Genomic DNA, 23,755 nt, shown 5'->3' on the forward strand with positions numbered 1-23,755 from the left:
TTATTGTAAAATAGGATAACAGTCCTCTGTAGTTTAGTTAAATGTTTCAGGTTTGTAAAAAATTAAAGAATAATGCTGTGGTAAATGTTTACTAATTTATAGGAATTTTTAAGAAATAAATAGTAAAATAGGAGTGTTTTAGTTTGTTTTACAACTTTATTACATTTTATCATACATACAGTATGTGGTTTTGTAATGGCATTGTAAATGAAGAAGTTACATCCGCCCCCTTCAATCTATCCTTTTGATGCTGTTCAGTTGTCTTTCATGTAGTTCAGCCTTACAGACAAAGGGGACAGACTAGTTTTAAATCTATTTGTGATGTGGTCCAGTTCTGACAAAGGTGAGTTTTAGTTGTACTGTAAGCTGGTATATATAAATTAAAAGAAATGAAACTTTTACAGTGTCTATATGAGTCCTCACCACAGAGTATTGATTCTTTTTGGAGTAAAAAAAAACATCTTTAAATTTCTTTTTAACACTAACCAGTGAAACTGTAGCTCAACACTTTTTTGTAGTGTTAGAAATCTCATAGTGTAACATTATCAGAACAAAAAAAAACAAAACAAAACAAAACATCCTTTCAATTTGGGTTTTGATTTAAAATTTTGTTACAATTTGTAATTATTTTGATATTGTAATGTACTATTATAAATACTTTCAATTTTTATTTTATATTAAACACTAGTGACATTGTCAGGCATTTTTCTGTCAAAGATGAAGCAGGGGGACAAATACAGAGCTGGGAATCATATTTTGGTTAGAGTCAGCTCATTATCATTTCCTACAGATAACTCAATGCCACATGTGTGAAGTCACTAACTCAGTGGATAACTCCACCCATGGTGCAGATGTGACTAACATCGACAACAACACTCCACCAGAAACATGACTAAACTAGAAAAGCACTCAGAGAGAGCAGACCTCCACCCTTAGCCCTATCTCCCAATAGTGAAGAATCCTTTCAAAAATTCCTGGATCAATCCCCATGTGCCCCCCACCACGGCATTCGCTGATTACTCCCTCCCTGGTGGGGTGGACACGTGGTGAGGCAAAGCAATGGGTGGACTGTCATGGTGGAAGCATTGCCTGCTGGTGCCAACATATGCACTGACAGTCTCACCCATGGTCTCACTAGACAACTGGAAGTCATGGCAGAGAATGAATATTCCTCTATTCCTCCCAGCATTGTGAGTATTCTCACTACAATTCGCTATCTTTCTCTCTGTTACGCTCCGACTCATCTCCTTGACCAGGCATGTGTCTTTCAAACTCTATAAACTCCAAAACTTTGAATAGAAACACACCCAAAATGCTGCTGGGATTGAAGTTACTAATGTCCGCCATCTCCTGGTGTAACAGCGCAGACCTCTGCCATTAGCCCTATCTCCCAATAGTACAGAATCCTTTAAAAAATTCCTGAATCAAGACAGTGATCTGGATCAGTCCCAAAATCTAATCAGTTCTTTCTTATGCTATTTCTGACATTTCCTGAAAATTTCATCAAAATCTGTCCACAACTTTTTGAGTTATGTTGCTAACAAACTGACAAACTAACTAACCAACAAACTAACTAACAAACTAACATCCCACCCGATCACATAACCTCTTTGGCGGAGGTAATAATCCCAGCAGTGATAGCTGTACAACATGCAACATCTTAATACATCTACAACACATCTAACCACACAAGGCATGATGGGAAAACTCTGTACCCCAGACTTGAAATGGCAGTTTGTGTTTCTTGAATCAGTTGACCCTCTACAGAGTTGAATTAACACTGAATGCATTTAAAGTTGCAGTTGACCTTTAGGGCTACCATACATTGAAGATGTTTGAAACAAAACCCCAAAATAAAGCAAATCAGGGAAATACACTCATGAAATATGAAACTAGTAGATTATATATTGCACTCTGCATTTTCATCAAAATTTTCTTTATTAAAAAAAAGAAAAAAAAAATCTGAGCCATTAACTTTAAAGTGCTTTTTCTTCATGGTCTTTATGAATGATCCCTGATTTAATGTGTTGTTTTGAAGTTCAAAGCAGTTTGGATAGTATTAGTTAAAGTCAAAGGTCACCTGTAATTGCTGTTTTACTTCAGCTTTGCAGGATCTGACTGAGAAACACTGTTGAAGTGTATATTGAGTGGAATGGCTTCTATTCCCATTATATCAGCACTAATTGCCTTTAATTATCATGTCAAGCTCCCTGTAAAATCATAATGTTAATGCCTCCTGCTCTGTGCAACCAGAGGAACAGATCAGTTTGATGCAATGTAAACTCTGCCTCCACCATGTGCATGGAATCTGTTATAAGAAGCTATGGAATGCTAATTTCAGAGCTGGATCAATTATCATATTTTATATGATTTCTGAAAAAGAAACTGGAATTAAAGATGTATACTGTAATAAAAAATGGCCCTTGGCAGTCCACTGTGGAGAGTGAACTCCCACTCTCACTGAGTGCCCTTCAGCCCTCTAACCTCCACCTCTATACTTTTACACGTCTATCAATTCATTGTTGAGAGCAGACGGGTGGAGTCAACATTTACTGCCTGATTCTGGGGGCTGTGTGTTTTTTTTCTCTTTCTTGAATCACACTGTGTGTACTTCAGCTTTTTCTGTATACAAATCTTTGCAGTATGTGATGCAGAAATAAGTATAATCTTTAAAAGGATCATTAACCTCCACAGTTCAACTGAGCTAATGTGAATTTTAATGCCAGGAAGGTTAAAAAGATCTTCTATAATTCACATTAAATTAACATAGAACTGAAGCAGATGGAAGAAAATGAAGCTAAAACCATCTGATCGGTTTGCTAAATTCTCTGATGTCAGAAAAAAAAAAAAAAAAACATTATTGACAGGATTCTCAGGCAGATTAAAAATGTTGGCAGATGGTTGGCAGCTGGCAATGCTCACACGTTTTTCTGTCTTTTCTGTCACTTTAAGTCCTTAAAAATCCACATTTGGTGGCTCCCAGAAACATTTGCTGCAGGGACTTGGATAGTTTTCTCTGTCTTACATCATTTTATCCAGAAAACGTACATTTATTTTTTGGATGGCAATGTCATAAACAAAGTAATTCTGCTGGGGTCATCTATTGAGCTTCCTACAAGAAATTCTCAAATAAAAGGTTGTAATGAGAGAAAAACACAATGACAGGAAGGGGTGTTCCCTGGGTATATGGGTAATATTTCATAATTTTTTTTTTTCATTTAGTAGAATGTCTAGATTATACCTGGAACAATTATTACCATGTCTTATTTATTTATTTCAGAATAGGATATTCCAAACTTCACTGCAATAAGAGCAATACAAAGAAATAGTGAAGAAATTACAAATTGATCAAAAAAAAAAAAACATAGATAAAAGTTGTTTAAAAATACTTAAAAATGGCAGCACAGTCTTGCAGTGGGATAAATTTTGTAATGAAATGCAAGCAGAAGAAATCTGAAATATGCCTTGGCAAAGCCTTTGTCTTAAATTGATAAATTAATGCACACCTTGCAACAACCAAACATTAACATTATCAGCAGAAATGCAGCCTAACCTGACAGAAAACCCTCCATTTGGGAAAAGGCAGAGCCTTTGAAAAAAAACCTTGGACGGTGATTGGAGGAACAGGTCTGTCACATCTTTACAGGCCAATCAGAGCAACAAAACACATGATGTAGTCGCTACTACCAAGGAGTAAACTCCATAGAGAACTGCAAAACGCGAACCATGGCGACTGTAGACTTCTGTCGTTTTTGAAAAGAAAACAACTCAATGCTGTTTTTTGTTCTTCTTTTAACAAAGAAATGTCGTCAAGTTCTATCAAAGCTTACACTATAGCAGCATCCACGCTAATGTCCTCCGCCATAATTGCAACGGCCTCTTGTCACTGCTTGCTTACATCACAACTCTGCCGTGCCCGAAAGTACTGCCCCTCGATGCTGATTGGTCCTGTCACTTTCTAAACTGATAAGATGGGAGCTTTGCAAGGTTAGCGCACTACCCGATCAGCTAACAGGGGGATGATAATTATAATAATTCGGGGGGGGGGGTTGCTCCTGGATTTTTGACCAATTGGTTTTCTGGTTACGCCCAAATTTCTACAGAGAGAGCAGAGCCAGGAGCAGAACTTTAAGGCCTTTTACTTTGTAAACTGTCAGACAGCTGTGGGCTGTATGAGGTACTTGGTGAAGGTAGTGCCTACAGAGATTTCAGTGTGCGTTTCCCCTTTAATAGGAAAGTGACTTGAGAAGCTAGGTTGGTAGCTCCATTCATGGGTGTATTTTCTCAGCATAATTTAACAAGTTTAAGGTAAAAAAAAAAAAAGGGGGACAGAAGGCAATGTTGGCTCAACTGTACGCTATATGTTGCATTTTTGTAGCATTTTATTTATCACCCAGAAATCCACTGTGCTTAGCCCAATTAATGCAAGCTTTTACTATGCTCTTCCCCCTCAGCATATCTGATCAGCTGTTTGAGTCTGGAATCGAACCTGGGATGCCCACATATATTAAGGTGGGCCTTAAACCACTAGGTCATCTGCGACCCAAACAGTCTATTCTGCAGAAAAAACACCACTAAACTGAGTTCAAACGGCTTATTTCAGATCACTTCAACAGCTGAAAACAACACACTGAATAAAAAACACTTATTTCAGCTCATTTTGCACCTCACCAGCTGACACAGCGTTTTCATAAGGTAAACATATCTAGTCGATGGTGTCCTGTCTAGTTAACAGCCATTAGATGAATTAAACCACAGTCATAAACCTTCTTGGAGGACTGTGACAGAGCAGCTCACTGACACACAAACAATGCCAAAGGGCACATACATATAGCCTGGCTTCTCAAAGCGATTTCTTATTAAAGGGGAAATGCACACTAAAATCTCTGAAGGATAATGGCACTACTATCCCCGAGTACCTCATACAATCCAACTTTAAAAAATCCAAACTATCCCTTTAAATCATCATGACAACAGCAGGGATGACTTTCCAACAGTAAAGTGGGCCACACACATGATAACCCTGCTGATTGTTGGGCTGAGTCCTCCCGCATGACCAAAGTCAGCAAAGGCTCGATAATCAGTATTCTGGGTTGTGTTGAGTGAATTCTTCCCTCATCATCAAGATCGGAGGTGCTCTGACTCTACAGTAGATCCTAAATATAAAATATTGTTATATTTAATATACTGAATATTAAGTATTTATGAGCAAAAATCCTGTTGTGTGAGACATGACCATCAATCAGAGGAATAGCCAATCAGGCAACTGATCTGATACTGGTGTAAACTTTCTGGCCTGACTGTTCTGTGGAAGACTAGCCAATTACTTTAGCCCTACAGTGAACTCAAAACATGGCTCAACAAATAGAATCATAATGTGCAGCCTCTCTGTGACCCCTAAAGTAGTTTTATGCTGATGAGTGTGAATTTTACTGCTAAATAGTAAAATAAAAGTAAGACGGGGCTGCATCACAGGATCTCTCTCGCTTTCTCTCCATCATGCTCTATTCAAGCAGCATGGCGTGATGACAGAACAGCCTGCTATTGGCTGACAGACCCTCACAAAGGGAAACTAATATGACAGTTAGCATTAAAGCTAGCAGTAATAAATGATTGAAAATGGATAACAGGATGTTCCTTACCAGTTTTACTGGCGTGGATTTAATTTTTAAAGTCACAAAAGTCACCTGAGTTCCAGGCTTGCTAGAAACACTGCTGTAAGGGATTCAAAGGCATGGATAGCGTCAATGGGACGGCACAACAGCTAGCTCCAAGAGGAAGAACAAGCAAGAGGCTTGGATTTATGGATTGGAAGTTATTTAACTTTTGATAAACTGTGTTCCTTCTTGTTGTGTACTACAACGTCAGTCTGGAAGGTTTTTTAACAAACACATATAGAGAATGATTCTCATGCAGCCTCCAAACTCTTCTGCTGCAGAGGGGCCTTTGGTTCTTCTTCACTGCTCTGAAAACAGCTTGTGAACTGATTTACAGTTTATAATGCTAACATTTAGCTTGGCTTACCCGCAGTTTCCACATACGGCGGTCATTCAGTCAAACAGAGCAGGCCTACTGCCTGCGCGCCAGTCCAACCAGCAAGTCCCTTAAGTGCCACTCCGCTGCGCTTCATCGGGAATACATTGCTGGTCTACAATCACTATCAAAACTTGTCAATTCCCGTCAATGAGAAAGCTCCAAACAGGAAGTCAAAAGCATAGAGTATGCGGTACTTTTAAAATACAACACAATGTGCAGACTCCAAATGTAAACCAACACTATACATTGTGTCTCATCCTGCTGCAAGAGCAAAGGGTCATCAGGAGCTGGCCGTTGCTGAGGAAAAGTTAAATTTTGAGGACCTTAAGCCAAAAAATTAAACGTATAACCACAGATTCTCTAAGCAAACATTAACCTTTTAACTTCCTAGTGTACTCACCCATGGCAGAAGCAATAATATCATAGACCTATACAGGAATGGATGATAAATCAACCCAGAAAGGTCAAATAAACTGCAGCTCCTGCTTGAACTGCAGTTCTCCCAAGATCTCTGCCCTCTGATCAGGACTATGCGTCACTCTAGACACACCTCTAGTGGGCGAGGTCTTTTGCCTTCCATCAGAGCTAAACTTTGGCACTGCAGAGCGCTGCGCAGCTGTTTTAAGTGGACGTTGCAGGTGAACAAAGCAAAATAAAAAGTTGAACAAAACGGTATCGGATCAGTGCATAAACACGTGTAGTCACTGATACGATACCTGCATTTTAAGCAGTATCAGACGTATTTCTGAGGACACTGGACAGAAATTGCAACTGCAATAGACTTAGCATGCAGCTAACAGCTAGCCACAGTAGCGCCTTCACTTTAGAAGGACCCTGCATGATCAGACAAGTTCATCTTATTGGATAGATATTTGTATCTCCCATAGTTATATTGAACTAAAACACTCACTAGATAACTGCATTTTTAGTAATTTGAGCTTATAAACGCACCAGAAGGTTGCCATGTTGTGGTACGCGCTGTGACATCACAGCGCCGCTGCACTCTTCGCCGTTCCTATGCAGTATATATGGAATATCTATCCTTTTTAAATCATGTTTGACTGTGCAAGATTTGGCGTTTTGAGAGACAAGACCTCTGTTAGTGAACAGAATCTGTTAATGTGTGGTGCTGAGTTGATCCTCTCCTTCTACATCACACACTACACAATCTAAACAGAAAATCAGTGACTATCTGTTGCCATGTGTGGAGTCTCTCACATTAAAAATATTGGTTAAGATTATAAAAGTCTTTATGTGTGTTGCAGGCTTTACTGGTAAGCAGCTTGTTTTCTGATTTTGGATGTATTTCAAATAAAAAGTCTGTTGGCCGTTAAATACACCGACCATTTCTTTGTTGTTTTTATTTTCTAACATTTGGTTTTGTTTTCCTCTTTTTTGTATCATATTACTCAGCAGGCAGTATCATATATCACAGCTAATTCTTAACAACACGCGATGAAACAAACTTTATCAGTCACTGCTGTTTCAGGATTAAGGAAACCGAGGAGTACAGATCCTTTGCTTTCTGTCCTGTCAAACCAAATTGTCCTGAACGGCACACATCAAAGCAGAGGTACGAGCCAAACCATTACACCCCTTCTACCAACAGAGACTCAAAAATAAATGTAAATAACTATCTTACCTTTCGTTTGTTAGTTGGGCAGACGTACAGGTAACTCAGAACAGTCTTGGATCCCACTTTGTCATTCATCCTCTCATACGTGGAGCCGTAGTCAGTGGATCTGTATTGGAGGAGATAAAGGGAAAATGCACTCAGAGGCAGGCAAATACTATAGCAGATAAAAGCATAGCACTGACAATCTAATGGGTAAACAAACAGACTAAAGACTACTGGGACTTTGCAGGATTCATGTCAAATGATATTTACTTTGCAGTGATGAAAAAGAAAGCAATATCACACCCTGCAGGAAAAACAAAAGGCAGATAGAGGCTGGTGTGGTATATACACAGTTACTGTGAGCTGGGGAGAAACCTCTGGCATTAGAACAAGGGGAGGTTAACCAATCATCTATAGCTGCCGACTAAAATGAACCATTGGAAAATGTCTGGGGACCCGACGCTGTTAATAATTAATCCTCTCCCGATAACTACTATGAAATAAAATATGACCAGAGCAAAAACATGTGGATGTTCCTGGACCCATGGGCTTTAATAATTTAACAGTGGGAATGAGCCTGTTAGCCAGCCTAGTCCCTAGAAACTCCACATGAATCCATCATCACTAGTAACTACCAAATCTGCCTTCAAGTAGAATATTACAGCATTTGCAGGACTTCACTCGCTTTGCTTTTTTCTAATGTGAAAGCTGCATTTATGTGCCCAGGATTTTCAAATATTTCTCTCAGTGGGGACAGAAGCACCCACCCACAACCGTGGCAGAACTCCCATTTGGATTGGCAGGCTACTTCACGGTGTTGTGAGAAAAGTAGAGATGATACCTATTTCAGTAGTCGTTCCTTTTTTTGGTTAAAGCCCGCTGCTTGTAGTGCTTCAGCAAGGAATGGGGATTCAGGGTAATTGCAAAGAGCTCCCCGTCATTCAGATACATCCCTGAATGCCTCTTACAGACAGCAGTTGCTGCTGTAACAAAGCACAGTAATGAATCTGACTGACAGCATATTAAAAAGGATGTACAGAGGAGGCTGAGATTGATCCGCATTCAAAGCGGGGTGATGAACTTCACAGTTGGCCTCTGTGTAACTCTGCTGGAGCCTCCTGAGAGGAAACTTCATAAATAACACCAAAACATATGCTGTTTTTGGCATGACGCGGTGAGGTCTGCTGCCAGGCACGCCTTCATCATCTGGTCACCGTAAAGCAAATGCTCAGATGTTTTAAACGGAGAGTGCTGAAGTATTTGGCGCGGACACGAGGGAGATGTCAGCTCTTGGATGTGAGCCGAGAGAAAGTGTGACCCCCTGCGAACATGCACATACTGCAAGAGAGCTGATCAATATGGAGAGGAGAATGAGCTGATATTATTAGAGGAGATGGCAGAATGACAGAGGAAGTTATCCATTCTCATCATACTTTTTGGACCGCTCTGTGGATGGTAATGGAATTAGGAAATGGTTGAGCGAGCAATGGCGAGTCTACAGGAGGAATGAGTGTACTTCTTTTCAACAGGTAATGGTTTAATTCAACACACTTTAATCCTCTGAAGACTCTATTCCTGTCTGGCTTCTGCATTCTTGAGACTCCTCACACCGCTAGTTCTGTTGATCTGGTCTGACTCATGGACCAGTTTGTTGTATCTGTCTGGTTATCTCTATTCGTCTTATTGGGACATTTCCAAGCTGACCAAAATGCATGATATGCAAAGAAAGTGCTCTCTAATTGCCTAATAAAAACCAGATTTAAAAAGAAAAACAGAAGAGGAAATTAATAATTCTGGTTCACCAATAAGATAAGACAACCTTAGATGATTGGCCTAGCTGCTAAGGTAAATCCTACCAATGGGAAACAGTGGATGTATATTACTTCTGTATTCCACTATAGACAAAAGTCCTCAGCAACTAGGGGTGTAATGTTCCTCGGTTTTGAAGTCACTGTTTGGTACGTTTTTGGTACAGTAATTACAGCGAATAAACAGAATTAATTTTTTCTTTAATTTTATTAAATTGTATTTAATAAATTGGCTGAATAGATTATATTAAAATTATTAATAATGCTGCAACCTCCTTCAAAAAGCTCTTCAATGAGTAAAAATACTAATGAATGAATAAATATATTTTTTAATTACTAGTTTATTTTAATTGATCTGTTGACATATTTATATCCATTCTTTAATTACTTAAATTTCCCAACCAACCTGGACATGTCAGAGTTCAGGAAAATCCAAAAACAAAAGGCAAAGGACCCAAAATGCAGATAAAATAAAAGACTTATTTAATGAAACATAACAAAATAACTTACTCAAAATAAATCCAGGAATCAAACTCAAAGTCCATGAAACAAACCAAAATCCAGTGGAGGCACGAAGAAAGCACGAGGAGTAACAACGGGGAAGACATCTGACGAACCAACAAAGGACAGGGAGAAACACAGAGCTTAAATACACAGGGAGTGATTGCACTATGGAAGACAGGTGAGGACAACGAGACTCAGGTGAAACTAGTGAGGGTAATCACAGAGGAGGGAAACTGAAGCAGGAAGCAAGACTGGAATCACACACAAGGGAAGGAAACTATAAAGTAAAACAGGAAACATGGAACACTACACAAGACAGAACCAAGAACTTCACAAGGACAGAGAGACAAATCCAAACACTAGAACTAGAACTAAGGAAGCCCAGAAAACACAGGAGGATACAAAGAACCAAACACAAGGAGGGAAACTCAAACACAGGGAGGAAAACTGAACATGGAATAACTAAACAAGAAGCACAGGGAAAAACTACAGATGAAACACAAGAAGTAAAACTAAACATGAGACACAGGGAATGTAGAACTAACATGAAGCAGGGAATTACTAAACCTGAAACACGAGGAGTAAAACTAGACATGAAACAAGGAATAAACTAGACATGAAATACAAGGAGCAACTAAACATAAAACACAGGGAATAAACTAAACATGAAGCACAGCGGAAAACCTAATACAATAAAAAACTAGAAACATGGAGATCAGCACAAAATACACAGAAACACAAGGACTAAAGAAAACATCAAGGAAACTAACTAAACACGCAGAATCATGACAGAGCACATCATCATACAACTGTAAGTTAGCTTGTTAAGTATGCTAATTAGCATCTATCCTGCTGATTGCAACACAGACTTCAACGCTGGATTACTTTTTTAATCAATGGGGCCTAATGCAAAGTTTGGGAGAACTTTTCACAGCCCATCTTGGCAGATAAAGAGGTTAGAGTTGTGTGAAATCTGAGGATAACTTTACCAATGACGCCGCTGCAGACATGATGGCGGCCACCCCCCATCCCACACCCCACCCGAAGCTGACAGTTGAAGGTACCACATTTAGAATTATTTTGACTCACAAAACCAGATCACCATTGTTAGAATAAAAAGATGTTAAATCATGGGAAGTTCATGACTGGCTGGTGAAACTCATTGTTGTTTCTCCTCATTACAGTGATGTTCTTGTTTGATTGGAGCCTTTTTAAAAAGTCTTGATTGATCCACTGGATGGCGTGCTGTCAGCGACACACCTGCTGATTAATGTCAGCGCTACTGTTGTTGTCGTTGTCCACTGTTGTTTTTTACTGGGAAACAAAGTGTTCCTAAACAGGACACTTTTATCTGGGAATATTCAGGTTGTTGCTGTTGTTTGTTGTGGTTGTGTGGTTTCCAGGACAGTGTGACAGTGAATTATACTCTGGTTTTCTGTCTGTGTAGAAGCTTCGTTCCACACGTATCCGTTCAGTACACATCTGTACCGTACCAAGAGGCCCGTACTGAATCAGTACGGTACGAATACACGTCCCTTTACACCCCTAACGGCAACACTTGTCAAGTATTAAATTCAGGTATTTTAGGCCCCCTCCACACAGAGATGAATTCAGAAGTATACGCAGAAGTTTTTTGTTGTATCGGCATTTCATCCACATGGAACATCGTTTTGGGAGGCCGGAAATGCTACTTTTTGAAAACGGGTCCCGGAGTGAACAAATCTGTAAACGGCTACCATTTCGTCTCTGTGCGAACAGCGAACTGCATCTTTCTTAAACAAATATGTCATACACAGAATAGCCCACTTAAGCCACATGCGTGGGTCAAGCCAAAACAACAATAACAGATTACAGGGTTGTGTTTGTGCTGCAGAAGCTACTGAGCTTATTATGGCTTCTACAGCAAAATCTGATGCTCCTTTACCACCACCGCAAACAACAAATGGTCATGGAGAACATCATACACCAGATATTCTTAGATCCACCGCTGAGATATTATATTACAATAGATTATATGCATGCTCTGTAATCTTCTCTCTTTTAGGTGCATTTCTGTGGCTGCGTTACAACGCCATTTACAGGCTTGGCATATATACCACATCATTATTAATGGTTCCGTGCATACGCAAACATTTTCAGAAATGATCCTGTGACTACAGAAAAACATTTTAAAAATGAAACCGAGATATATCTTTTTTGTCTCCATGCGGACAAGGCCAAAGTCAGGCCTGTTGCCACTGGTGTTTAAAATTAAGCACCTAGCCATTCAGTCTCCATCAACTGTCACCTGTAAGTGATGTTATTAGAAAATGGAAGCATTTAGGAACAACAGTAACTAGCCACTAAACTGAAGACTGTGAAATCACAGAGTGGGATCAACGACTGCTAAGGGGCATAGTGCATAGCAGTTGCCAACACTGTTGATTCCAAAGCTGAAGAGTTCAAAGTTCGTTATGAGCTTGACTGCATTGTGCCAACTGTGAAGTTTGGTGGAGGAAGGTTAATGGTATGAGGCTTTTCTTTTTTAGGGTTTGGACTTGGCCCCTTATCTCCAGTGAAGGACAATCTCTACGCTTCAGGATACTAAGACATTTTGGACAGTGTGATGCTTCCAACTCTGTGGCAACAGTTTGGAGTAAGCCCTTTTCTATTCCAACATGACTGCCCCAGTGCACAAAGTGAGGACTATAAAGACATGGTTTGATGAATTCAGTGTGGAAGACCTTGACTGGCCCACTCAGCGCCCTGACCTCAACCCCATCAAGACCCTTTATCATTAACTGGAACAATAAATGTGAGCCAGGCCTCCAACATTACTGCCTGACCTCATGAATGCTCTACAGAATAAATGGGCACAAATTCCCACAGATGTACTCCAAAATCTTGTGGAAAGCCTTCCAAGAAGAGCGGAAGCTATTAAAGCTGCAAAATGGGACCAAGTCTAAATCCAAATACACATGTTGAAAACCAATGTCCTTAAAGTCCCTCTAGGTGTTGTGGTCAGGTGTCTGAATACTTCTGTCCATCTAGTGTATTTCTCACAGCAATAGTCTGATGAGTAGAAGAGAAAGGCTCCATCAGGTCATGTTCTCACTACAAACCAACCACAGAGTCCAAATAAAATCAGACCATGACCCATCCTTTTCCTGTGGTCTCAGTCCGGCTTAGACAACACCAGAGATCAGAGGACAGCTGTCACAACAGTGCAAAAAAAAATAAAAAAAATAAAAAATAGCAAACAAGCTTAAATTTGTTTAAGCTGAATCAAAAGGTGAGCTGTGAAAGCACACCTGGTTCATCTGAGAACAAAGGTAAAAGTTTAGTCCCTAAGGGTTAAAAAATAAATTTTGAATTACTGAACTGAGGTTCCACTACCTAATGAAAGGAACAAATAGAACAGCAGTGTGTACAATAAAGGTGCAGTGATGCAGCTTCTATGGTGAAAATAAGTGGTTCTGCAGAAACCAAACTCCCACAACCTGAAAAACATAATTAAAAAAAATAAATAAATAAAATAAAATTGTTATATGCTATTTGTTATAATAAAGATCATAATAATAAAACCAAATTAAAGCCTCTATATAGCAGTACAATTGATTCAATCATTGGTTCCACTGCTTGAAAAACCAGATAACATTTTCTTCAAGTAAATGAAGTCATAATCAAAGTCTTTGTAGCAGGATCAGCCGGAGCTTCGGGACACGTCGAGGCTGCCCTTGGCTCGCTAATCATATTAAGTCTTCAGGAAATGACAACTCCAGTTTGACCTTAGCTGTATTATTAAGCATTCTCTGTGATGCAGAGAGGATTATCCATGCTGTTTTCATTGTACACCAATTACTGCAGTGCCTTGTATGACTAAAAAAGCTTGGCTGTATTGTTTTCTGATCTTTTGATTTGAAGTTAGCTGCTTTTTCTTGTGTTACCTTCTTTTTGTTATTGTACATTTAAAGGTGGGTTTTATTATCTGTAACCCTAGGAGCGCTAGTTTTAATAAGGCTATACAAGAATGTGCAAATCCACCTCCTATTTGCTTCTGGTTGCATATTTCACTGGAGAATAAACCTGTGAATGTGAAGACCTTGTGCTACACTCCACTTCACTGACACCAGTTTTATGTTGGCTACATCACCTGCCACCTCCTGCACAGCGGCAACAATAGGCAGGATGTAGCATTTATTCCGGCTGACATCCTGTATGCTGACGGTCGGACAGGTTGGTGTGTGGAGAGAAGCATTTCTGCCTTTTTGCTCTTTGCAAAACACATGCAGGTGTCATGTGTCACCACTGTGTGACGCTTTGGTTTCTATGTCACTGTCTCACAGCAGAGCGCACAGTCTTCAGGCTCCAATAACTCAGCCTCAAGAGCTCTACGTGATGCGGAGGCATGAGTTAAATAGTAAGATGGTTCTGTTGTGAGCTGAGACTAATGATCTAAACACCAACAGAGAACTTTAACCTCCCCAACCTTTACATTTGGGCTTTTCTACAACAGAGTAATAACTCCTGCTATGCATTTATTTAGATAATTGACAGTGAGTTCCATTGAAGTTTCTGGAGGCTGGTGCACTACTATTACCAAGTACCTTATACCAGTGGTTCTCAACATTGGGGTTGGGAATCCCTTTGGGGTCATGACACATTGAGAGGGGGTCTCCAGATGCATCATAAAAACTAAAAGCTTTTGAAATTACACTGTACACTTTACACCAAGTTTGTCCAATTTTAACCCCTTTTCATCACTTTTTCCTCAACAATTTTGTCAAATTTTAACACAATTATAACCCACTTTTGTCTACCACATTTTTCTGCCTGTTTTTGCACCTTCTAAACCAATTCTTGCCACTATCTGCCTATTGTTGCCTCAGTTGATCCATTATTTTCACCACTTTTTAAGTCAATTTTAGCCCATTTTAACCACATTTCACTATGTCATAGGCCCATTTTTGCTAGTTCAACCCATTTCTGCAAATTTCTGACTATTTGCCTTCCTCAGTAAACCTATTTTTACCAGTTCATATCAATATTTCATCCCATACCACCAAATTTCCACCCATTTTTGCCACTCTAAAGGGAACATATTGTGCAAAAATCACTTTTTCAGGCTTTTCTAACAAAAATGTATGCCCCTGGCCTGTCCACAATCCCCTCAAATACCAGAAAAAAAAATCAATTTCCTCCCCCTCCTCTCTTTCTCCACTATCAGAAAATGTCTGCTGAAACAAGCCGTTCTCAAATTTTACCCTCATGACTTCATGTGGGTAGTAAGCACCCGCCCCCAGGTTTGGTTGGCCCTCCCCGCTCAAATTTCACCATCTTTTGTCATTATTAACCCATTTTAGTAATCTTTAACACATTTCAATTCTGTTTTAAACAAAAGGAATTTACATTTTTAAGAAGACAATTTACAATTACAAATGAATAAAAAAATATATTTTTTTGTTTCTTTGATAAGAGTGGTTTTTCAGGTTAAATATAAAATATTGATGTCACAGCTTAACTTTACAGTGGACCATGATTTTCCAGACCCCCCAGTTTATCTGGGCCCCAGAATTCTCTCCCCTTTATCCCCCCTTATGGGCAGCCTCGTCGGCAGATGACTATTCTTGAATGTTTATGGCTGTGTTCAACCACATTCAGGTACAGTGGGGGTCCCTGGTCTCTGGCACCTTTATTTTGGGGGTTGCGGGTTAAAAAAGCTGAGAACCATTATAACCACTTATACAACCCATTTAAAAAATACTGAAATGTCCCTTTAACATGGGATAGTATGAGAGAGATCTCTATTACTTGTCTAGTGTGGAACAAAAAGACAGTCAAAGGAGGGTCTAAAAGCAGGCAATGAAGGCAAGGATACTTGAATTATTATCATTTTTATACAAAAGGCTTTTGATTAATGATCAGACCAAGGACAGAAACTAAGAGAACAGTTTAATGCATGCAAACTAAATCAACGAGTGGGCAGGAAAATCAAGGGTGCAAAATAGGGCAAGGTCCAAAAAAAACAAAGAAAAGGTTCATTTTCACACCATCAGAGGCTCGAGAGCTTAGAACAAAGCATGAAAGAGAAGTGGAACGGCGATACAAACTTAATACATTAGGAAGGTGAAGCTAATCGGGCAGAGGTGAAACAATGAAGAAATTTACACAAAGAGAGATGAGAAACACGAAAGAAAACAAACTGGTAACACAAAGTAGTCTTGACATCACATGCAGCCTTGTAAGGCTTCATTCTGTTCTGCAGAAATGTTCCATTCAACATAAAGACAATCAATAAAAAGCTTCATAACATTAACTCCTGTGCTTTACTTGATTATATGCTCTGTAAAAAGGTTTTGTGGTGGAGAGGGACTTTACTGCAGGGTAAACAGACCGACACTAATTGAAGGTTTTATGAGAGTATATCCTCTTTTACTTCGTCCTATAAGAAGCATCCCTGCCGTTTCAGTACTGACCTTATGCAGGCTTTTGGGCCTCAATCCCCAACAGTTCATAGAGAAAAACCTGCTCTTCAAAACCTTCTGAAATTTTCAAGAAGGTTCTGACACTCATGAAAGTTTTCCCATCTTGGATTTGGTCTTATCTCACAAAAAAACACCTAGAAGCACCATTACGAGAATGCAGGTTTGAAGAAATCTGCTGTTTAAGAAAGCTTCATAAATCCTTCTAAGGCTGGCGAAACGCTCAACTGTTTTCAGATATTAACTGATTTTAAAAATGTGGTAGACTACAAATACAGGGGCAGCTTCAACCAGTTAATTTTCCAATATTTTAAGAGGGGACGGTTTCTCACAGCAATGCGCATGATTCAAACTTGACTTCACAAGAAAGCCAAACATGCTGGCCAGCAACATCCTGACCTGTCAATCCTGGCGTACGTTCTGCTTCCAGCAAAAGAAAAACACTTAAAGGAATATGGGTGAAACCCTGGTGGTTTTGTTCATGTTCACTGACATTTCTGCTTAGTGACCCTTTCCAATCCACTCACTCTCATTGGCTGTATTCCTCTGAGGCCATCTGATCTGAAATTATGAATATCATACATGTTAGATTTTCATGACACAGGATTGGTAAGGCTCCTACTCAACCTGAGGCAGTGAAACAATTGACACCACACAATTAAAGACATTTTGACAAAAAAATTGGTTTGGACTAGTCTGAAAGGGTTTTGGCCAGCCTTAGTTTTATCTTTGGATCTTACCAAGAACCAATTTTTTGTAAGATCTTAGAAAGATAATGCTCAATGAGGCCCACTAACTTTGCATATGCCTCTTAAGCATGCTTGTTTGACTATCTAAGCATAAACATGCAAATGTTCACAAACTCTCCAGTGCTCAGCGGTTATTCTTAGATCAAAGGTTATGTTGCATAACCATCATTTTCTGCAAACAAAGGCATCTTAATATTAATGAAACACTGCGGAGGAAAAAAAAAGTCTCTTTTTAAACAAGTATTGAATCTGATCCAGTGTTAGTTTTGGCAGCATGGTTTCAGTCTTAAGACAAAAATAGTTATAGTCACATTTTAGTCCAGTTCACCCTTCATAGTCTAGTTTTAGTCGACGAAACTCTAGAAACACTTTAGTCCAGTTTTAGTCCTTACATTTCAGTCTTTACTGTTTAGTCACATCATGTTTTCTGTCTTAGAAGTAGCCAAATTGTAAACATTAAAAACTTGTTTTATACAATCAATAGCCTACATGTAATAATCTGTGTGAAGTGATGAAAATACTAACATATATTGGACAACAGACTTTTGTGATGAGAATCATTCATTTCTATTCATAATGGTACTCTCATTAACACACCTTAATTATCAAAATCTTTATTGATATTAGGGATATTAATAGGAATATTGGGGCACTCTAGGTGGGAAAATGTGACATGTTTTTAACTGTGAACTCATGTTTGATATTTATTTTATATTACTTTATATTACTTTAAGAACAACATCAACTCAGCCATGAAGCAGAAGAGCACATGAAATCTGAGAAATCTTTTTTTTTAATATATCTTTAAAATGTTTACTAATAATAGCTGACAAGTGAATTTTTGCAAAAACAGATCAAATGTTCTAAAACTAATTCAATATTAATCGTTTTGGTGGATTTAACAGCTGCAGAAATGTAACACCAAAAGATACTCTTCCAACCACAGCATCTTCTTTCCCTCTTTTTCTGAATTTAATGATCTTCTGGGGTCCGAATAGGAAGCCTCGGGGGGCCTGATGAGGCCCTCCGGCCGCCAGTTGGTGATCAGTGGTTTAGATTATATTTAGGAAAAACCTCACTGCGGACTGATTGGAGCATCTCATTGACAGATAGCACACAGGCAGAAGCTACCTTTCTGTCAACCAGAATGCTAGCTAGCTAGCTGACAGGAAGTCAAGCTTAGTTAGGTTGATCCAAAGTTCGGTTGAGACGGCGATTTCAATATGGAGGCCACCACGGATTGGCTTCAAGAGCCGTTTGAGTTCACCTATTGAAATCGAACAGCTGCCGTCACACAGGCTTTGTCCAATTCTTTCTACAGTCTATGGGTGTGATGTTAAATAAATTTCAAATGACATATCTACTCTAACATTGCCAGATTTACGCTGCAAAGGGAGCTAAATGAGCCAGACCTGGCGTGAGATTTGAGCGTGTTGTATGTTCACGTTCAGATCGATAAAAGCTGATATGTGCACAGCAGCCATTGTACACCCACATCTCTGCCGTACCTGCATTTGATAAATGAGGGCCACTAAGATGCACGTGTTACAGTGACATTTATACTGATAGCTTAGATTTATAAAGCACCTTCACAGTAAGCAGGACACTTTACAGAAATTCTGATGACAAAACACAAACTGACCATACGGGATGGGGAGGGGGTGAATAGGTGGTGGTTGAGGAGTTTTTCAAGCATGTCTAAAGATGGAGCATCGTGAATATTTTTAGGAAGGATTTCCAGAGGATGTTTGCTGTAGCGCTGAAGGCCCTGTCTCCGTGGGTACAGACTCTGGTGTTGAGGATAGAGAGCAGGCCGGTGTCCAGGCACTGGAGGTTCAGGAGTGTGGTGTACGGATGAAGGAGGTCAGAGCGGTGCTGAGGAGTCGGGGCAAGGAGGGATTTGAAGGTGAGAGGAAGGATCTTGTACTTGATGTGAAACTAATTGGAAACCAGTGAGGGTTTGGGTGGTAGGCTCTGTGGCTTAGTGCAGGTGAGAACCTGGCAATGAGTACTGTAGCCCTGGACAGGACTCTAGACAGGACTCCGTTTCAGTAGTCCAAAGAGGAGGTGAGTCTGAGAGCTGTAGCTTGAGCTGCCGTTGGAAGGTGATACACCTAAAATGTTTAAACTCTGTCAGTGTTAGAAGTTTTACTCAAACTAGGCTCATAGTTGTAGCAACCTAGTACAGACTTGTTTTTGAAAAAAAAAAAAAACAGCCTGCTTCCATTTTTATTTAGGCGAGCAGTGAGCGAGCCCTCCTGTGGAATTATTGGCTGTTTCATGCTTGCAGGAAAGATGAAGATAGAGGCTGGAAATGTTTTTTGTGCATATCAGTGAAAGAGATTAAGGCAGATTTGAATCAGGATGTTGAATTAGACTCTCTGGAGTGAAAGATTTTCTCAGTAAGTCTTTGACCATGAAACAGACTTTGCAGACTGGCAAAATTACAGTTTGTTCTTGGAAGAGTTGGTATTTAAAGAGCATAATCAATTGCGGTACATAATAAAGCTTTCCCTGAACACCCTCTTTTTTTTTGCAGGCTGTCTTTAAAGTTGTGAAGAGTTGGACAAAAAGAGATTAGGAAAGGCCAATAAATGAGACTTTTTATGAAAATGAAACAAATTCAAACGTATCTAAATGGCATCTGCTGTATCCACACAGTCACAAAGTGGAGGTTTCCATTTGTTTCGTTTGCGAAGCCCTCCATTAATTCGAGAGCCAGAGAGAGATACAGTGTGGTACATTGCCGTGTGTGAACATCAAATGATTGGGAGAAAAAGCAGGCAGAAATTGCATTAGGGAATGTTTGTGAGGTTTTGCCAGATGGCTGCCAGTAAAGCAGAACAACTCTGCGTTGGTGTACAACACTGTTGACCATGCTCTCGGGAAGAAAGAGAGGGAGAAAGAGAGAGAAAAAGAGCTATTCACTTCAAAGACTGAAGGATGAAACTAAGTAAATCATCTTAGTTTCTCGAGCTGGCACATGAAACACAATCACCCTGAAGCATGCAGGAATTAAGAAGCAAAGTCTGCTGCAGTACTGTTCAAATGAAAACAAAAGGTTACTGATCTTAGCACTCCATACTGTGAAGCTGACATTGGCTTGGTTGCTGTTGAACACAAACTGTTTGCAGATGCATGCATGGGCACACGAAATGGTAAAGAGACACAATGAGAACAGAAAACACCAAATCAATATTCATCAGACGTCCGAAGATGAAGGCATCATCAGGTGGCTGTCGCAGTTGAACGGAAGCAGCAACAGCTCAATTGACTGTCACGCAGAGACGCAGGAGGCTCAGAAAGCAGGAGAGGAAAGGTTTCTTAGCAGGGAGAACCCTGCGGCAAAATCAAGCCTGAAGACTCTGAACACTCTCTGAGTGATGCGCCTGAAAAACATTCTCTGCACTGGTGAACCGAAGCGTTCTCTGCAATGCTGAGGGGTCAGAGGTAGAGACGCCTGAATGCGTTGCAGACATTTCCACTGCAATTGTCTGAAATGTTGCAGTCTTTTGCTCAAGGAACCCACTCCAGAGGGATGACAAAGCCAATTCTGCTCCAGACACAGGTCCCTGACACTAGCCTGCTCTGGATACAATCCAGGGAACTTTGGTTGAACAGGAAAAGAACTAAAGAGAGCTGTCGACAGAACAAAGCGTAGGAGAGTTTGATGACAAAGGGTGGTGTTTGCACCTGAATTTGATTGCTTTAGTCTGAATCATTGTTGCATAATTACCACAGGTTTGGTCTTTGTTCACATGGGAACATTCAGACCAAAATATGTGATGTGTGGATGTCTCTTTCTTTATTCATCTTTATCATTCCTTACAAATTAAGATGTGTTTTAAGAGCTGAATTTGTTAGTCTTTTTCATCATCAAACTTTATATGGTGCACTTTTAGAACTTAAGTTATTGGTCTGAACTAAATTTAAACATTGGTATGGGCTATAATTTGTAAATAGAAGAAATGTATAAGAAGTTGTAAAAGCAAAGAAATATCGCAAAGCCCTGATAAAACTGGCGCTCTAGCAGCATCCACATAAATGTCTACCGCTATAATTGCACCTGCCTCTTGTCGCTGCTTGCTTACCTAAAAGTACTGCCCCTCATCGCTGATTGGTCCTGTCGCTTTCCAACTGGGCCCAGACTGTTTAGAAGGGAGCTTTGCAAGATGGATTCACCCGTGAGAAACATGGAAATGGGTGTATCCATCTTTTTTGCGTGGTTACCCGTATCATGCATCCATAAAAATACTCCTGCCTGGCTGTGGCTGATCCAGTAACAGTTTCCAAGTTTAAAAGAGATGTACATAGATTGATCTTGGCTCTGATCTTTTTTTATATTATGCATTTATTAGTGTAGGCAAAATCTGGTCTTAAACACATGTCCAACTGGCTATGGCAGTTTGTTAATTCCAAAAAGTGGGCTGCTTCCTAAACCTGACATGCCAGATAGACTGGTTCATATACCCATTGCATGGGATGTATTTCACATTCATCTGGAAAATCTCCCATACAGTGTTTGGGAAGAGCAGGACTTTTCATAAATTCTCAGAAGAGGATTAGACAAACATTTTGTCTGTCACATTCATTACAGGCCAATCAGAGCGACGAGACAAAATAAGGTAGCAGACACATGCAGCTCTGGTAGTAACCTGAGCTAGACAGACAAACTCTGTTGATTGTGGATAAAAGTCAGTTTGAGAAAAGTGCAAAAACATCTTCTATCAAGAAAAGCTTTCAGTGTGGCTTTTTGTTCTTGTGTTAATAAAGATATGTAGCTCAGCTCTGATAAAAGTGCCACTATACTATAGCTACATCCCAGCTAATTTCTACAGTGGTGGCAGCCATTGTAAATACCAGCTTAAGGCTCATTTACATTCTTTGCACATACAAAAATGATTCTGTTTTAAATGTTACAACTGACATTGCCCTCATACTAATGAGTGTCCATTACGTTGAAGTGGACATTTAAAACCTCATCCACTGGAGGTCTCCATCTCTCTCGGAGCTACTATGATGCTGCTTCATCCCCCCTTCAACTGTAGAAAGTCTGTCTTTGTGCCCAGGTGTTTCCATCATTCAAAATAAGGAGAAATGCCACAGAAAACTCTGCCTTTTTTCAAATAATTCTTCTTTGTTTTATTTTGCTACTCTAGGTTGAACTGTTGGCTGCATTGCCCCATGGTTGTTCATGGTGTTGCTACATTTGATCCTCATCTGTACGCTTCGAGAAAATGGATGAAAGGCGGACGAAACACAGAGTACACAGACAGAAAGGTCCATCTGTATCCGTATGCTTTTCAGATGTAGAGCCTTAATAGTCCAACTAAACCCCTCCTGTAAACACTGCAAACTCATGCTGAAGCAGGTCTGGAGAACAAAAACATCTGTCATGAAACAAGTGTTGTTCTTTGCACTTTATCTAACATAAAAAGGTTGAAACATTCTCAGGCTTGGCTCAGTTGATTCAGATTGGAGCTTTGCAAGACTGATTTGCCTGATGATAAACAGAGAATCTGGACAGTCCATCTGCTTAGCAAAGTTAGAAGGCAAATGAAATACTGTAGCTTTAAATTTAGGTCCAACTGTAGCTTGAAAATAGTATGTACTGGAGTTTCTGAAGGTGTTTATCCAGACAGTTCAGGAAAAGGCATATGATAAACCTTTTAAACCCTTAAAGCCAGAAAGAGCAATGTTTCGTGCGGTTGAGTTGGATTGAGCTCATAATACAAACAAAGTCCACCAGTGTCTGAAAAAAAAGGTATGCCGAGACCTCCTTTTATAAGCAACCTTATTATGGTTGTTTGGTCCACGGCAAGGATTGACTGACAGTTTTCACACCAGCACTAACGAACAGTACTAACATGAAGGAAGGACTCAAGTTCGTTTCAACTGAACCAAACTGAAAAGGAGTAAAAACACCCTTAGAGACCAAACTCAGGTCAGTGGATTGTTATTTATCCTTACTATTGCCACTGTCTCTTTTTCTTTATAGAATTGTACTTTGAATAAATTTGCTGACATACGCTGTACATAAAGAACAAAAGATCTTTTTTTTTTTCAGTCAGGTACTTTGTCAAGTTCTGGTGTTCTTTTCATGTTTGTGTGGGTTTTTTTCTCTGCTTGATCTGATGTCCTCCCACTCCTCAGACATGGCACTCTGCTGAATTTAAACCTCCACACTAAGCCCTGATTTACTGATCTGTAGGTCAGTGACACTCAGGGTGCTTGGTGAAAACTAAACTGGGTTGAGGAGGAAAGTTTTCATCCAATTCTTTATTTTTTTATTTATTTATTTATAAGGCAGTGATACAATTGATTTTACTATTTGCGATGTATTGCTAATTTGGAATTTATATGGTAAAAAGTATTCTGCATCTAGGTTGGTTAGGTTTGACTATTTACAATATATACATTAACTGATGAGTGGAGACTCCAAACAAAATTAGATAGCAAAGCTTGCTTGGGAAGTTGAAGCCCCATGAAGGCCTCTTAACTCTGCCTCAAACCCCATAGTGCCTTAAAGAACCATTACTGCTTCAGCCTATTTTTGGATGTGCATATCAATGTTACAAA

The 23,755-nt window shown here is 39.6% G+C and overlaps 1 protein-coding gene across 3 annotated transcripts in view; it reads right to left on the bottom strand.

Annotated features, from left to right (window-relative positions):
• The window catches only part of sorcs3 (sortilin related VPS10 domain containing receptor 3), a 463,686-nt gene that overhangs the window by 205,640 nt on the left and 234,291 nt on the right, over positions 1–23,755 (bottom strand). Inside the window, exons 1-2 of one of the 3 annotated variants that reach the window (XM_041785633.1) lie at positions 9,973–10,009; positions 7,679–7,778 (exon numbers count right to left, since the gene is read on the bottom strand). In XM_041785633.1, the coding sequence (XP_041641567.1) occupies positions 7,679–7,778; positions 9,973–10,007 (135 nt within the window). In that variant the 5' untranslated portion in view covers positions 10,008–10,009. The other 2 variants (XM_041785634.1, XM_041785632.1) reach the window with 2 other exon arrangements.

This window comes from Cheilinus undulatus, linkage group 4 (assembly GCF_018320785.1).
Source record: "Cheilinus undulatus linkage group 4, ASM1832078v1, whole genome shotgun sequence".
NCBI classification, from domain to species: domain Eukaryota; kingdom Metazoa; phylum Chordata; class Actinopteri; order Labriformes; family Labridae; genus Cheilinus; species Cheilinus undulatus.